Below are 17,977 nucleotides of genomic sequence, written 5' to 3'. Positions count from 1 at the left end.
ATTATTTCACATCCTCCCATTGGATTTCAGTCATTTGAGAGCCAATCAACCAACATTTATAGAGTATCTATGTGCCAGGCATTGTTCTGGACACTAGGGATATGAGACTTTAGCAATTATCTAATTCAACCCATCACTTTACCGGGAAAAAAACCGAGGCACAGAGAGGATGAAGTGATTTGTTCATGGTTAGTCTACTGCTAAATAGCAAAGTTGAACGCTTTTTCTACCATCTCTTTTCAAACAGCAGCATTTGATAAATGCACGTGGACTTGACAATCTATTCCCCGGGAGGCTAAATGAGACCATTTTCCTCTGATGTGGTGAGAAATAAGTCCACAAATCTGACACACCCTTTGAAAAGTAAGATTTTCCTCCCCTAGAATATGGGCTGGCCCTTAGTGACTCATTTCTAACGAATAGAAGGATGGTAGAAGTGGCCGTGTACACCTCTAGAGACTAGGTCATGAAAGGCCCTGTGGCTCCCTGCGTACTTGCTCCGGAGGAAGTCAACTGCCATATGTGAGGACATCCAAGCAGCCTGTGGAGAAGCCCACATGGCAAGGAGCTGAGGCCTCCAGCCGAGAGCCTTGTGAGTGAGTCAGCTTAAAAGCGGAGCCTGCGGCCCCACTCAAGCCTTCGGATGACCACAGGCCTGCTTGACTACAATCTCGTGAAAGACCCTGAGCCAGAACCACTGGGCGAAACCACTCCCAGTGTCCTTACCCTCATAGCATGTGTGAAGTAATGAATGTTTATTGTTTTAAGCTGCTCAGTTTTGGGGTAATTGGTTAGGCAGTAATAGAGAGCTAATACTCTCTTTTATTGTCACTTTGTTTTCACTCCTACCCTTCCTTGACCTCCTCTAATACCTTATTTTATAGTTTATATTCTTAGGGCAATGATTGACACTTTTTTTAGTTCTAAAATTTTTACTATATTTATTTATTTAACAGCTTTACTGAGATATAATTTATGTACCATAAAGTTGGTTGACACATTTAAAAAATTGTAATAAAACATAAAACTTAACATTTTAACCACTTTAAAATATACAATTCAGTGGCAGTAATTGCATTTATGATGTTGTATAACCATGACCACTATCTAGTTCCAGAACTTTCTCATCACCCCAAATGGAAGCCCCATACACATGGCTGACACATTTTAAAAGATTAATTTTATTTTGTCCCCCAAATCTGGAATAATCATGTAGTAACAAAGAAAAATGAGCTCATAATTAAATAAGCAAAACCTTCTACAGAGGTAAAAAAATTTGCCGGGCACAGTGGCTCACACCTGTAATCCCAGTGCTTTGGGAAGCCGAAGTGGGTGGATCACTTGAGGTCAGGAGTTTGAGACCAGCCTGGCCAACATGGTGAAACCCTATCTCTACGAAAAATACAAATACAAAACATAGCTAGGCGTGGTTGTGTATGCCTGTAATCCAGCTACTTGGGAGGCTGAGGCAGGAGAATAGCTTGAACCTGGGAGTTAGAGGCTGCAGTGAGCCGAGATCACACCACTGCACTCCAGCCTGGGTGACAGAGCGAGACCCCATCTCAAAAAAAAAAAAATTGGAAAGAAATAACATTATTTCTAACAACAATATATCAATCTTCTCACATTCTTATATAGAATCAGAGAATCTAATGAGATACATTCTATTATGGATAAACCAAAATCTCAAGTACTTGTTTTACAAAAAATTAAATCTTCAAAACTCTTTTGAAGTCCACTGGGTGCAGAACATCCCCCACTGTGCCTGAAAACCAAGGAACTAGAACTGGAGACAGCTGTTGGGAGGACAGCAGCGATAACAAATAGGCGCCCTGCAGCGATGGCCGCCAACGGCTACCTACACCCAGCCCTGGGATTCGGAGGATGCAGAAGGAACATCTGGGCTCAGCTATTTCATGCTATTGGCCATACACTTCCAAGTGGGAGGTGATGGCAGTTTGGTCAGCTGTTTGCCAACCCAGGAGTTGGGTAAAGGTTGGTAAGAGATGTTATTAATTTTAGCACCATTTCCTTCCAATAGTCTCATTTTAATACAATACAGGTTAGTAGTGACCAGAAAATACTGCTACTGAATTGAAGGATGACTATACAAGGACTTATATCAGATTATTTGTTGCTTTTAGTTTCTAGTGTCCCATAAAGAATAGAAATGGAAATTGCTGACAAGAGAGTACCTTTGCTAGGCACAGTTCCTCTTCTCCCCCCACTGGAGAGGACGCTACGACCTTGCTACAGAGTGTCCTGTGACTGCCCAGTGATGTAGATTACGCTCCTACCCCAGGAGGGGCAGCTTGAGAACAGAAAAGCAACAGTTGGAAGACATTTATATTACCTCTGTATTCAGCTCATTGGACTAGCATCTTTCTCATTTACTCATTTGTCCATTTATTCATTTGTTTTAAAAAATGAGGCCAGGCATGGTGACTCATGCCTGTAATCCCAGCACTTTCGGAGGCCAAGCTGGGAGAATTGCTGGAGCCCAGGAGTTTAAGACCAGCTGGGCAACATAGGGAACCTTGTCTTTTCAAAAAATAAGATTAGCTGGGTGTGGCGGTATATGACTATGGTTCCAGCTATTTGGGTGCCTGAGGTGGAGGAATCACTTGAACCCAGGAGTTTGAGGCTACAGTGAGTTGTGATTGTACCACTGTACTCCAGTCTGGTGACAGAGTGAGATCCTGTCTCAAAAAGATATAAAAAATTAAAAATAAAATAAAAATTAAAAAATGTATCGAGTGCCTTCAGGCAGTGTTCCAAGCATTGGTGAACAAAATGGTGGGGCTAATGCAGAAAAGAGTATCATTTTTGCACATATTTCTCTGGGTTTGACACTCTCTGGAGCTAATATGGACTGTTCCACATTAGTTAGACATTAGTGGGATTGAGAAAGGGCTGCAGGTCAAACTGCATCCTCTTTCCCAGACCCCAGAACCTCAAAACAAGCAGTAAAACAGAGAATAAGAGGACTGTGGGTGTGCCCTCCTCTGCTTTACCAAGGCCCAGTATCCCAGACACTGGCCACTTGCTTTTTCATATCCTTTCCTGAGGTTTCTTCTCACTGCTAGTAAATAGCAGTGCAAGTCTTAATATATTATGAGATAAAGCCACAATCACGATGACTAACTCCATGCAACATAGGAAAAACCTCGCTGAACAGATGCCACAGAGCCAAGCATCTCCCACCCAGCCCTCTTAGTGTCTAACATGAACATCCTCACAGAGCAACTCCACTGCCTATTACGGGGAGGCCTCTAGCTTCAGCCCTAGGGGCAAAAGTAAGGCAGGGCTCAGCAGTGTTCCAGAAATCAGGGGTGCTCAGGTAGAGAAGCAAAGTGGCCTTCCCAGGGATAGGACACTCAGGTCAAAAGGAAAGGCAGGAAAAGCCACAGAAGAATTGGAAGTGGCAGGAAGTCTAGACAGAGTGAGCAATGGCTGGGGGAAAATAAATTAGGATAAAAACACATTTCTTTATTGTAAAAGCCACAGTCAAGGTGCAGGCATTTTGCTGTTGACCTGAACAACAAAATGGGCCTTATGCTCTGTGATGAGATAAGTGAGTAAGGGGTGAACCAAGAGGGGTGGTTCACATGGAGTGCCTGAACATGATCCTTCACCGACAGGGAGAAGCCTTGGCCAACAGAACCATTAATAACTGTCTGCTCCCTTCATTTGTGTAAGAAATGTGATTCACTCCAATAAAACTGGCTATTGGCAGAGGGGAATCGAACGTCTGACTTGTGAGTCTAAAAGAGCCAGCTGTTCCAGCCTCCAGGACTCAGTGAGAACTTCTTATTTCAAGTTAAGTTCCCAGCTGTCCCACAGCTTAGGAAAGGGGGATAAACCCAGCCACCCCCACCTCTAGACACATGCTCCAGCCAGCAGCAGGAGTGTTGCAGATTTCATCAGCTTCTTAAATGCATTAGGGGTTGAAATTAGACACCTCGGTGTGGTTTAAGAGCAAGACAATGGCCAAGTGAACCCAGGTTGGGATAACAAATGAGACAAAAGTCATGAGAAAAGGCCTGAGGTCCAACTTCCAACTGAAAGGTTTTCTAGCCTCCCTGAAATACTACATCCACGGGCCCCACACCCCAGTGGCCTTGGGATCACAGCGGGGGTCCTGCGCAGGGAAGTACACAGGCACTGAGTGTTTATGGTAGAACTGTAGGCGGGACAGGAGCTTTGTGACGATGTGAGGATATTCTCTGGACAGGTCATGTCTTTCTTCAGGGTCCCGATCAATATCAAAGAGCCAGAGGGTCTTGGTTGGTGGGTCTGATGAGGGTATCTCAGAAACATTGTATTGAGATGGTGGAGGGAACCAGTAACCACAGCCTAGCAAAGAAAACAAAACAGTTTACTGAGGGAGAAGCACAGAGGCAGGTTCTAATTTCACGGAAGGAGTCTGAGGCCAAGGCTGCACTGGGTTGTGGGTGTGGACACATAAAAAGATGCGGCCCTAGATGCTGTCTCTAGATGTTTCTCAGACTCGACTTCTGGTGCTTTAACTAGACATGTCTCACTGCTTCACAAGCAAGGACACCAGAAATGTGTGTGCATGTGTGTTTGTCCTTGTCACAAGGACTGGGGCATAGGGGTGCTCCTGGCATTTAGTGGGCATGAGCTAGTGATGCTAACGTCTTGCAATACATGGGATAATCCCAGTCAAAAAAGACTTGTCATATTGCAAATGCCAAGAATGTTCTCATTGTAAACATTGATTAATGACATCACAGCCTTAACCATCATCCCACATATTTTAAAAGTATTGAAAAAACATTACTCTTAGAGAATATAATCAGAGGAGCAACCTCCTTCCCCAGCTATACCACTGGTTGAGGGTGTAGCTCTCAGAGACTGTCTTTGTTGGCTAAATGTGCTGTGCTTGATAGCCACACATATTTAAAATCCGTATTTTCCATGAGGCATAAGAGTGACATTTCTTCCTTTCACCCAGCTACAGTTAATTCTCTCTTTCTCTCTTTTTTTTTTTTTTTTTTTTTTGGTTAGGACGAGTAGGTTAAACCATTCCTTCTTATCTCCTCATTCAGCAGCCCCAGAGATATGTTTTGCAAAAGGCATTTGTTACTGCGGTAAGCTTCTCCTTGATGATCCATTGGGAAAGCTTACTTGCACCATGACAACGACGGAAGCTGTGTCATTGGGAACAGGCGGAGTCTTAGAAGTGGGAAAAGAAAACCCTGAATAAATAGTTGTCTTTCTAGGACATATATCAGGAGGGATCATGAAAGATTAGAAAGACAAATTAAGATTTCAGGTATCTGAGCAAAGTGAGGTGAGTGGTAGGGCTTAGGGGCCTTGAGGAGGAGCCACAGAGGAAGAGGTGGGAAATGGTTAGAACAAGAGTGATAATGTCCTCTCTTTCCAGAGAAATGGCCGTGGGAATCAAATCCCAGGAGTGCAGATAGACTGGAGATACTGCCCTGAGGACACAGCCCTGCTTTGTCTACCGCAGGAAGGGAAGTTTGCTAAGCTAAGCACTCTACCTGGGTAGCCCGTGAGAAGTTTCCAATTTCCATGTCTAATGGCAGCATGGACAGATGTGTTAAAGGCTGAATATTCTGGAAAAGAAGAGTCATCCTTTGCTGGAGCCATGCTGTTCCTGGGACCTGGGAAGAAATAGTTTGAAAGAATTAGATCGCTGTTATTGGAACGTGTTGTTATAAATCAGCATTTTATACTCTTGCAGAACAGTAGCTTTTATTCAACACTGGAGTGCAAATGTGTATCTTGCCACAGAAATGAATCTTTTATTAAATCCAAACAGAAAGCTATAGTTACATGAAATGTCAGTCATAAACCACTGCAAATATAAAGGAAATCCCAAAGAGATTACAAGACTAATTCATCCTTAAAATCGCTATGTTCTGCCAATGTACAGCTAGCCATATGCAGAACAGTGTTCTGTTACAGCAGGGTGACTTTTTTTTTGGTTTTTGTTTTTGGCTGTTAAACATTTAAATACATTTTCTGTGTATACTTATATCTATGTAAATAGTATAAGAAATTATAAAATTATAAAAGTACATTTTAATGCGGTCATTTCAAGCTATGAGAGTTCATGCATGCCGTGATAGAGTACAAAGATTTATTTTTTAACAACTCTTACGGAATCTAAAAGTGAGCAGTGCTCAGTTAACTATTCAGACAGGATAACTATTGGGGTAAGAATAAATTTGGTATACAAATTTTTGACTGGTATCATGGATTATATTAATTTATCATTTTTGAGATCTTATATTAATTGATCATCAGGTTGGTTTTTTGCTTTTATGGGGAGCAATTACTAACCTCTACCACCTCTTAAGTTTGAAACCAATTAAGAGGTAGAGGATACACAGATGGAACAAAAAATACTGCTTTTGTTACTGACAAAATCGACTGGAGAGAAATGGCTTCAGATCCATGGCAGAGAGATCTTGTTTGTAATTGACCCTTGACTTAGAAAGATTTAACCCTCATCGTTGATCTTGCTGAACAACCAATGGGCTCCCTTAGAGCACACAGCCGAGAGCAGACCAGAGTGCTTACATATATCCAGGTGACAGGCTGGCTGGAAATTGGACAGCAAAAAGGGTCTGGGTTGAACGTGCTCAGTTCCTCCTTTTGAATAACTCCTTCCTTTGCCTGATTATGAAAGGAGTGAACAAGGCAAGAGTTCTACTCTTGTGGAAGACCCTGGTGGGTCCACGAGGGCCCTCACCTCACTCCTACCTATGCATATGGTTGAGGCCTAGCTGAATAACATATAGTCTATTTTAAGCCCACATTTATCTGTTAGCTTTTCAGATATGGTCATGGTAATCATCTTGGGATCACTTTGAAAGGTTGCTGAACCACCAGCCTAATAATTAATTGTCATAATATGTGATATGTCTGTAAAAGTATAGACTCCATTGGAGTGGTTAACCCATCCGTCTGCCTTCCTTTGATAACAGACTTTGAGAGAGCCCTTATCCTCACCCAAGCAGGACTTCTGTGCTCCTGGGGTTTTCATGCAGGGTGTGTCGGTGGTGGAAAAGGCGGGACATGCCATTCTTTTGACAGTCTTTTGGAAATGACCTTGTAGAGACAAGCTGGAGACAGATCTAGCAAACACTGGTGTTTTCAGAGCTTCAGTCTCAACAATCACACAGCAGCAAATCTTTAGCACCAAAGAGGAAAATATTTTTGACTTCTTGTTTCTCTGCTTGTGGATATTTTGGCTCCAATACAAACGGATGCTTCTAGTACTTGAGGTGCATGAGCATGTCTATCACAGGAAGTGGTTGCTAACATACAGACTGCGGTAAAAATGTGAACCCTCATGGTTTACTCCTCACAAGTTTGTATGAAGGCTACATTTTGATACCAAAGAAAGTTAAATAAAACAAGCATGTTTTGTGAACATAAACAAAAAAAGGAAATTTAACTATCTCATCTATACTTATATTTATACACATTTTTTTCTTAAAACAAACAGGAACATAAAATACCTAAACAATAAATAAGCCTAAGACTAAACTATGAAAGATACTATTATCTCGACTTTATTGTTTTCATTTTGAGAAACTAAACAAAGAGAAAATTACAAAGAATAATATGACTAACACCCTATGAACCATCACCCAAAATAAACAGATGTTAACATTTTGCCATGTTTACTTTAAAAAAAAAAATAAAAGAAACTGGACAATAAATACGAAGTTGAAGTCTCCTTTGTCCCTATCCTCAAACCCTGTCCTTTCATTTACTCCTCTAGAGGCTGCTGCTATTGCGACTTCAGTGCATCCTTCAGCCATTTTAAAATGCAGAATACATATGTGCCAAGGGATAATATATAGTACTGTTTTATGCTTTACAAATGTATGTGTGTACTGTTGGTGGGAGTGTAAATTAGTAAAGGTATTATGGAAGACAGTATGGAGGTTCCTCAAAAAATTAAAAATAGAACTACTATACAGTGTAGTAATCCCACCACTAGGTATTTATCCAAAGGAAAGGAAATCAATATACCAAAGGGAAACCTGCGCCCCCATGTTTATTGCAACACTATTTATAATAGTCAAGATATGGAATCAACCTAAGTGTCCATCAATAGATGAATGGATAAAGAAAATGTGCTATATAGACACAACGGAATACTATTCATCCATAAAAAAGAGTTTGCTGGTGAAGCCATCTAGGCCTATAGTTTTCTTTGTGGGAAGGTTTGAAATTATTGATTTAATTTCCTGAGCAGGTATAGGACCATTTAGATCTTCTATTTCTCCCTTTGTCAGTTTTGATAAATTGTATTTTATTAGGAATTTGTGAGTATGTGTGAACTTTTGTTTTGTATTATCTTTTAAATGTTTGTAGTATCTGTAGTAATATTGCCTGTTTATTCCTGATATTGGCAATTCATGCTTCTCATTTTTTTCCAAGATACATTTTGCTAGTGTTTAATTGACTTTATTAGTCTTTGTTTTTTTTTTTAGATGGAGTCTTGCTCTGTCACCCAGGCTGGAGTGCAGTGGCGCAATCTCAGCTCACTGCAACCTCTGCCTCCCTAGTTCAAGAAATTCTCCTGCCTTAGCCTCCCGAGTAGCTGGGATTACAGGCATGCGCCACCATGCCCAGCTAATTTTTTGTGTTTTTAGTAGAGACTGGGTTTCACCATGTTGGCCAGGCTGGTCTGGAACTCCTGACCTCATAATCCGCCCGCCTTGGCCTCCCAAAGTGCTGGGATTACAGGCGTGAGTCACCACACCTGGCCTGATTTTATTAGTCTTTTCAAACAACAAACTTTTGGCCTTGTAGATCCTATCTGTAGTATGTTTGCTTTCTATTTCATTGACTTCTTTTATCTTTATTATTTCCCTCCCTTTATTTTCTTTGGGCTTAATTTGTTATTCTTTTCATAACCTTTTGAATAACAGATATTCAATATTTTCATTTCCAATACGTACATTTAATACTACGAATTATCCAAGCACCAATGTAAGAAATATGTAGTCTGAAGTTGTTGGGCTCAATGCTCTGTATATCATTTAGGTCAAGTTTGTTAACTATGGTGTTCAAATCTTTTATATCTTTATGGTCATTTTTGTTTGCTTGTTCTATCAGTTACTGAGAGAGCTATGTTAAAAATCTCTCCTATGACTGGATAATTATTTTGAAAACTCTCTATTTAATTCTAATAATGCTTTCCTCCTTTAAATCTACTTTGTCTGATGTATAGATAGCCCAGTTTTAGCTGTCATTGTTGCTGCTGTTAGTACTTGCATAATATATTTTTTCCATCCATCTGCCAACATGTGTGAGACTCTTATGCAATAGAAAGAAGTATAAAACAGGGTGTGATAGGCAGGATAATGGTTCCCCAAAATGTTGACATCCTAATCTCCCAGAACCTATGAATACATTACCTTCCATGCCAAAAGGGACTCTGCAGATATGATTATAGGTAAGACTTGTAAGATGTGAGGATTATCTCAGATTTATCTGGGTGGGCCTGATCTAATGACATGAGTTCATAAATGCAGGGAGTACTTCTTGATTATGGTCAGAAGGAGATGTGGCTGCAGAATAAGGGTCAGAGAGGTGGCAACTTTTCCTTCTAATCAATAGGGAGACATAAGAGGAATTCAAATATGTTTTTTAAAGAGTGCATCATAGAGTTCACATATGATCAAATTCACCCATTTTTAGTGTAAAATTCCATGGTTTTTAATATGATATATTCACAAAGTTGTATAACCATCACGGTAACATATTTTAGAACATTTTTATCACCCCAGAAAGAAACCCTGCACCATTAACAGTTAATCCCCATTTACTCCCATACCCTCCAGCCCTAGGCAACCCTTAACCCACTTTGTGCTTTGGATTTACTTATTCTGGACATTTTATATAAATAGGATCAGACAATATGTGGCCTTTCGTGTCTGGCTTCTTTCACTTGGCATAATGTTCTCAAGGTTCATTCATTTTGTAGCATGTATCAGTACTTCTATCTTTTTAAATAATGAATAATATTCCTTTCATTCCTGTATATTGCCAAAAATACACCACATTTTCTTTATCCATCAATTAATGGACACTTCTTTCTTTATACTTTTTGGCTACTAGGAGTAATGCTGCCATGAACATTCATGTACAATTTCAGTGTGGATGTATGTCTTCACTTCTCTTGCGTATATATCTAGAAGCAGAATTGCTGATTTATATGGTAAGTCTATGTTTAACCTTTTGAGTAACTGTAGAGCATCAAAAAATGGCTGAAATGTGTTCTGTATTACATTCTCAATTTTATTCTTTTTAGAGACAGGATCTCACTCTGTCACCCAGGCTGGAGTGCGATCTTAGCTTTAGCTCACTGCAGCCTTAAACTCCTAGGCTCAAGTGATCCTCTCACCTCAGCCTCCAGAATAGCTGGGACTACAGGCACATGCCATCATGCCCAGCTAATTTTTTATAGAGATGGAGGTCTTGCAATGTTCCCCAGGCTTGTCTTCTGGCCTTAAGCAATCCTCTCACTCCAGCCTTCCAAAGTGCTGGGATGACAGGCATGAGCCACCATACCCACCCAATGTCATCCTTTTGTATATAGATATCTCAGTTGTCTCAGAACCATTTGTTTGAGAGAGTATTCTTTTCCTCTTTAATTGTATTGGTAACCTTGTCAAAACCCAATTGACCATAAGTATGAGGGTTTATTTCTGGACTCTCAATTCCATTCCATTGACCTATAGTTTTTAAAAAACTGGTATCTATCTATCTATCTATCTATCTATCTATCTATCTATCTATATCTGTCATCTATCTATCTACAGGGTCTCACTGTGTTGGCCAGGCTGGTCTCGAACTCCTGGCCTCAAGCGATCCAGCCTCCCAAAGTGCTGGGATTACAGGTGTGAGCCACACACCTAGCTGATCTATGTCTATTCTTATGCCAGTACCACACTACCAGGACTTGTCAAGCTTAGTAGTAACCTTAGAAATCAGCAAGCCTGAGTCCTCCCATTTTTATTTTTTCCCAAGATTGCTTTGGCTGCACTGGGTGTTTTCATTATTCACTTGACAGTGTATTGGATAAACTGTCAGGAACAGAGACAGGAGGCAGAGGTTTCTTAGAATGTTAACAAACTTTTAAAATTTCTTTGACAGAGTTGGAGTAGATTCCGATTTAAGAAATATTTGTTGATTAACAACTGTATGTGGTAATATAGCACTGTGTTCTGGAATTCTATGACATGAAGTGACGAGCAAAGAGACATCTAAGAGAAGTTCCCAAGGTGAAATCCAAGATATTTGGTGACAAAAGAATATAAAAGATAAATAAAATCCAAGGTTTTGAGTTTGGTGATTGAGAGAATAGTGTTGATATTGGCAGAATAGAGATGTTGAGACGGGAAATAGTGGAGAGTATAGGATTCTGGAATGAGACATAATGACTTTAGGAATTAACTTGAGCTCAAGGTAGACGTCTCCATGACATATTGGAGCTATAGGACTGGCCTTTGTCTGACAGACTGAGGCACACACTAAGCACCACCCGCAATGCAGTGATCGCTTAACCCTGGAAGTGGATTCGCTGCCTAGGGAGGGAAGCAAGAAAGCAGATGCCCAGAAACAGAGCACTGAGGGCCAAAGGAAAACAGCAAATGGAGTAGAGAAGAAAATAATATGAGGAAGTGAACCAGTTAAACAGGACATCGCAGAAGCCAAGAGAGCAGAGGGTTTCAGATGGCAAATCAGAAGAGCCAAATATTCCATCTATTAGCTTGATGAATGGGCAGAAACTAGGGAGTTAAGAGAGAAGTATAAACAAACAAATTTTTCTCATTTCCTTCTGAGCTGAAAGCCACCTCTAAGATAATAAAGCTTTCTGGCCAGACAGAAATATTCAGCTATAAGATGGATTAGCCGTGTGTATTGATTTTGGATGGGAAAAAGGAGATCAGCAGAAAATTTTAGGATGGATGAAATATGTTACATAATATGTAGTAAACTTACAGCACTCCTTATCTGAGCAACCCCTAGAAATTGGGAGTTGTTTGTTACCAGAATGAGGTGGCCTGGTGGTGATTTCAGCAGAGAACTGTGTTCTCCAGACCCAAAGTAGGTTCTGGAAGTAACTCGGAAGTTGTCTTGAAATAGGATGGTGAGTTAGTGGGTAGGGGTCCAGGTTCACCATCTCCATTTCAATAGAGTTCAACTCCTTAAGGAAGAATCTATAATATCTGCTAAATATGTTGTACTTCTCTACATTTTTTTAAATTTATTTATTTATTTTTTGAGATAAGGTCTTACTCTGTTGCCCAGGCTAAAATACAGTGGTGAGATCACAGCTTACCGCAGCCTTGAACTTCTTGGCTCAAATGACCCTCCTACCTCAGCCTCCTGAGTGGTTAGGACCACAGGCATGTGCTACCATGCCTAGCTAATTTTAAAAAAATTAGAAAAAAAAATTTTTAAAGAGGCCATTATGATTTTTGTAATTGTCTCCCTACATTACCAGGCTGGTCTGAAACTCCTGGCCTCAAGCCATTCTCCCACCTTGGCTTCCCAAAGTGCTGAGATATTACAAGTGTGAGCCATCATACCTGGCCTACATTTTTGTTTGAAGAAAGGGTCCATGGCTAATATATACAGTTTGAAATACACTAATTAGTGATTGGCAATGGGTTCACCAAACAGGGAAGGGACTGAGGGAGGCCTGGAGATACTTCTGATCTTCTTGAACGGCAATCCTACTCTCTTGACTGCACAGGGCATCCTCTTGACCTTGGAAAGTATTGTATAATACAGTCTATGATTGTACTTTTAGGAAACACAGTATTTTTCATAATGACGCAATTTATGTTTGTTGTATATATGTTGGAAAATACAGAAAAACATGAAAAGTAAAATAAAAATGACCTGTTAATTTATCAGTTGCTGTTAACAGTTTGGTATATAGCCTTTGAGACTTTTAACTACGTAATGCTTAAACAAAATAAATATGTGAGCTGACCTGCAAATAAGAAGAGGAAAGTCCATGGAAGACAGGAAGTTTTCATGCCCAGAGGGAAGAGCATGGTAGAGATCAGCAAGAAATTAGTAGAGAACCTATAATCCAACCAAAGTATGAAAGCAACCAAGAACCAGTTTGGCTTCTGAAGAGGGAAATGATGTACAAAAGCAATAAATCCCAGAAAGGCAGTTCTTAACGATGCATGTACAGCAGACTGGAGTGATATGGTATGGGGTCTACAAAGTCATCACAAAGGCCACCGTCGTATCCTGGAGGGCAGGCTGCAGCTGACAAAATGGTGAAAAAGAGTGAATTCAAGAAGGACTGAATTTGTACTATAAAGCATTTGGGGTAGAAGCCATAGAGAGAAATAATAATAAAAAAATAGTAATAGCAGCTAATATTTAGTAAACATAAAACAGATGAGGCATTGTTTTAAGCACTTTGTATCTAATTTAATCCTCGTGAAAGCCCCATGGATGAAGAAACTGAGGCACAGAGAGGTTAAAGGCACATAGCACCATTTGGGTCAATATGAGGAATATGTTTCCACCAGACAGAGCTTCCCCAAGACAGAAAGAATGAGTTTCCTTGGGGAGGGTGATTTTCTGGCATTAGAGGTGTGCAAGCAAGGGCTTGGCAGGGTGGTGAGGGAAGGGTGGCACAAACAGCGCTGGAGGGTGAACGGCAGGGTCCAGAGGCACTTCCTCTCTGAAATGCTGCTCAAGTACGATGAACTGGGCATGATTGGAGAATGGGGCTTAGGAAGACCTATTGTTGTGACCCTGAAGGAAAGCAGTGCTAGGGATGGTAATAGGGATGGAGGAAAGGGCTGTATCATTGAAGTGGCATCCTACCAGCCCTTCTCCAGGAGGCCATAGTACACAGTAGTATAGAACATGCACTTTTGGAGCCAGACTGCTTGGGTGTGAATCTCAGCTCCATCACTCACTGGCTGTGTGATTTTAGTGTTAGCTGGCCTCCCTTAGCCTCAGTTTCAGTATTGTTGTGAGGTCTAAATGCAACGATACACTAAAAATGTCTAGTACTAAGTACAGCATATAGAAGGTGCGCAGTAAATGTTATTACCACCTGTGCAATCTTGGGCAACTTTCTAAACTTCCCATGCCTCAGCTTACTATCTATAAAATTAATATAACAGTAGCAAGTGAGATAAGACATATATAGTGCTTAGTAGAATATCTGGTATATTGTTAAGACTATTGTCAACATTAAAGATAATAATATCTAATACTTAAATACTACATGCTTATAAACATAAAACACTGCTTTAAGTGTTCTATGTATAACTCATTTAATCCTTGCTATATGAAACAGATAATAACATCTGGCAATAACTATCACTGAGTGGTAGCTATTATCATCGGTATAATATAGTTTCATCTTCTTTTACAACCTCTTCTACCCAAGACCTTACAAAGAGGAGGAAAGCAGGCAAAAATCACTCATATCAGAAAAACAAAATAAAACCAAATAAAAAAACAAAAACCAAAAAAAAAAAAAATCAAAGTCACTTCCCTGGTGTGGATTTAGAGAGGGTCTATATTTGCTCCCCCGTTTATGTTCCAGAATTTGAAGAGGGTTGGGGTAAAATGGATTTATGTGTGGAAGCTATAATTTACCACTTTTAGTCTGTAGCCCCTTTTCTGTCCGGTTTGTTTGGCCTGCCATTCATTTCTACTGAGTTCTATTTGATTCTGATCATTTTACAATTTACGAAGATCAGCAAAACTTCATTCTCTGCTAATAAACCCATCTGACTTTCCCTGCCAGTGTGATGCCACCTTCACACTTAATGATGTATGCATATTTACTTACAGTAAAACTTACTCACTTGGGCTAAGTGAGAAAAACACCCCAGATGTCCCAGAAATTTGGTTCTTGAAGAGTTTTCTAATCTGGAAATTCTGTCAAGTATGTTTTTAATGTACAGGCAAGATTTAGGTTTAATTAGCAACTATCTTCAACTTTTGTACTTAAAAGTTCCTAAAAGTAGCTTGTTTATTATGTAAATCAAATGTGTCTCTTAAAGTTTATTTATGCTAAAGTTTAGTTTATACTAAACATCTGATTGGCTGATCACTTCTTTATGGTCCACTCTAACAAAAGTTCAAAGGATCTCAAACTCAAAAGTGAGGTTCAAGTCATTAAGGTCCTTCATGTGCCAGCTAGTCACAGACCCAGAGCCTGTGAGTCCCCCTCCCAGATCAGCGCACCCAGGCTGCATCTGAGCGACTGCGCTAGTGCACATGTGGCTCAAATCTCCAGTCTGCTCATGGTTTTGAATGTCCCAACAACTGCAGGCTTTGGCCAAGGCCACCCTCTCATCTTGCTGTGTGGTAAGGGCTTACATATCCAGACGTGCATGTGTGCACTGTTGTCTAGGTTTTTGTTTTTAAAAATCATCGTGGACCTAAAAATAGTTTTCTCCTAAAATTAGTTCCCTAAAATACACTGACTAGAAGCCCCACACTCTGAACTGATGCTTTAGTGAACCTCTTTGCTTAATTTTTGAAGATGAAAAAAGCCCCTAACAGCTGGGAAGTGGGGCTATGCAGAGCTGTTTTGGATGGCACAGTGGCATGCCGTATGCCAGGCATGTCCAATCTTCTGGCTTCCTTGAGCCACACTGGAAGAAGAAGAATTGTCTTGGGCCACACATAAAATACACTAACACTAATGATAGCTGATGAGCTAAAAAAAAAAAAAAAGAAATTGCAAAAAAACCTCATAATGTTTGAAGAAAGTTCATGAATTTTAAGAAAGTTTACAGGCACAGTGGCTCACACCTGTAATCCCAGCACTTTGGGAGTTCGAGACCAGCCTGGCCACCATGGTAAAATCCCGTCTCTACTAAAAATACAAAAATTAGCCAAGTGTGATGGTGCATGTCTGTAATCCCAGCTATTCAGAAGGCTGAGGCATGAGAAGCACTTGAACCCAGGAGGTGGAGGTTGCAGTGAGCCGAGATCGCACCACCGCACTCCAGCCTGGGCGACAGAGTGAGAATCTGTCGCCAAAAAAAAAGAAAAAGAAAAAACAAAAGTTACGCATTCAAAGCCATCCCAGGCCATGTGCAGCCCGTGGGCCACGGGTTTGAATAAGCTTGCCCTATGCCATCACTCTGGTTCTGAAAAGTAACTCAGAGAAATCAATCACTGTTCAATAGCCTTTAGAACAAGCTCTTTTTCTTATCTTATAAAGTCATTTAACCACTCTGAGTTCCTGTTTCCTTGTATGCAAAAATGAGAACCAAAATACTGCCTAAATAGAATGAGTGTGAAGAGGAAATAAGATTCTACACGTAGTGAGCATTCTGTGCACCATAAGTGCGTGGATTCTCGGTACAGGTCTCTTGAATTTCCACAGCGGTTGCCATAAGCCCAGGCAAACAGGTAAAACCGACTAACCAACTGCAAGAAGTCATTTCAATACATGTTGAACCTATGGCCTCTGACTGACAGCTGTCAAAGTCAAGGTGCGACCAACTGCTCAACCCTCTTATGACTGTGAGATCTGAACCAGCTGCTAAGGGAACAAGATATTGTTAGAAAATTATGTGGGGAAAATGTGGTAACACCACCTAAATTCTATATGCCACACTACAGGTCTGGCCAGAATTGTAAAAACAGAGTGAAATAAAACAGAGATTCCCAATTCTGGTTCTGCCTTGGAGTCACTGGAGCCTACAGTCCCTTTCATACCTATCTTTGGTTCCTTTAGTCTAGCCCAGCTGAGCCCTGGCCTCCTGTTTGGCCCAGCCTGGCCCAACATAGGCTGCCTGAAATTACCATCTTCAGCAGCATCTGTTGCACTTATGATGGTCTTTGCACAGCTATTGCCCTAGGACAGTCCCACAGAGGACTTCCTGCCTCACCAGGTAGCCCATGTCACGGATGGTCAGCTGGAGCAATCTGAAAAATCTCAAATGTGCCTCCTATAGTATCCACCCTATTATTTTCATGCTGCCTGCAGTGGGCACCTAGGAGACATTCAACTCCCACTCCCTAGAAGACAACGCTCTTTTTCCCACCTCCACACTTATCTTACACATAGTGGGGACAGGGAGGAGCAGGAAGTTTCTACTCTAATTGGCATTTTTATTTAAAATAGATTTTATAGCTAAATCAAATGTTTATGAGCATGGATGTACTCAGTTGGTCAGTGAATTTCAGAATGGAAGAAACAAAAAGATGTCCTCCCAACTGCTTGGGAATCAGAGTCTGGAAAGGAAGAGTAAGGAGACAGCAGAGAGCTGAGAAGTGTCTGGACCCTGTGGCCGTGGTCCGCCCAAAGTAGACTCATTTACTTTGTCAACAAACACTTCTTGAACTAGTCCTAGTTGCTGGGCACACAGCCAGGTGGAGGAAGGCGGGGAGAAAAGCAGTGATGATCAATTATGATGGGTGTTGTGGCTAGGGATGGGGGCTCTAGGAACGCAAGGTGGGGACCTTGATTAGTCTAGGGAAAGGAGAAGATCTACCTGAAGAAGTGATGTCTTAGATGAAACTGGAAGGCTGAATTGGCATTAGAAAGATTTCAATTTTTATTATTTTTTTTTGAGGAGATGAGGCAAGTATGCATGTGCTGGGGCAGCATGGGAGGAAAGTGGAAAAGGAGAAGAGTGATCTGGGCAGAGGCACAAAGCAACGTAGTACATTCTGTAGAGCCTGTATATTTAGGCCCCAGAAATTCTCAAGTTATATGGTTTCTGCTGCAACCTTAACTTGAGCATAAACATTTCTTTAGGCATTTCCAAATATCTAACCACACTGCTGGAATCAATCTCATCCTGTAGGGGTCTGCTTCTCAGGCTTACTATAAGCTGGCTATAGGTGCTGTAGTGGATTCTAAATTTGTTTGCTATTAATTTTATGAACTGATTTCTCATTCCTGGGCTTGCGGCCCTGTTAAAAACAAAAACAAAACCCACCA

The 17,977-nt window shown here is 40.8% G+C and overlaps 1 protein-coding gene across 2 annotated transcripts in view; it reads right to left on the bottom strand.

Moving 5' to 3' along the window:
• Positions 1–378: 378 nt before the first annotated feature.
• The window catches only part of ARSB (arylsulfatase B), a 205,026-nt gene continuing 187,427 nt past the window's right edge, over positions 379–17,977 (bottom strand). For both annotated transcript variants that reach the window (XM_058440771.1, XM_032156984.2), the window contains exons 7-8: positions 5,529–5,651; positions 379–4,356 (exon numbers count right to left, since the gene is read on the bottom strand). In XM_058440771.1, the coding sequence (XP_058296754.1) occupies positions 4,091–4,356; positions 5,529–5,651 (389 nt within the window). In that variant the 3' untranslated portion in view covers positions 379–4,090. The remainder of the gene's footprint in view (positions 4,357–5,528; positions 5,652–17,977) is intronic.

Source organism: Hylobates moloch, unplaced genomic scaffold (assembly GCF_009828535.3).
Source record: "Hylobates moloch isolate HMO894 unplaced genomic scaffold, HMol_V3 SCAFFOLD_6, whole genome shotgun sequence".
NCBI classification, from domain to species: domain Eukaryota; kingdom Metazoa; phylum Chordata; class Mammalia; order Primates; family Hylobatidae; genus Hylobates; species Hylobates moloch.
The sequence above is the reverse complement of the archived record's forward strand: the minus strand, read 5'-3'. Positions and strand labels throughout refer to the sequence as shown.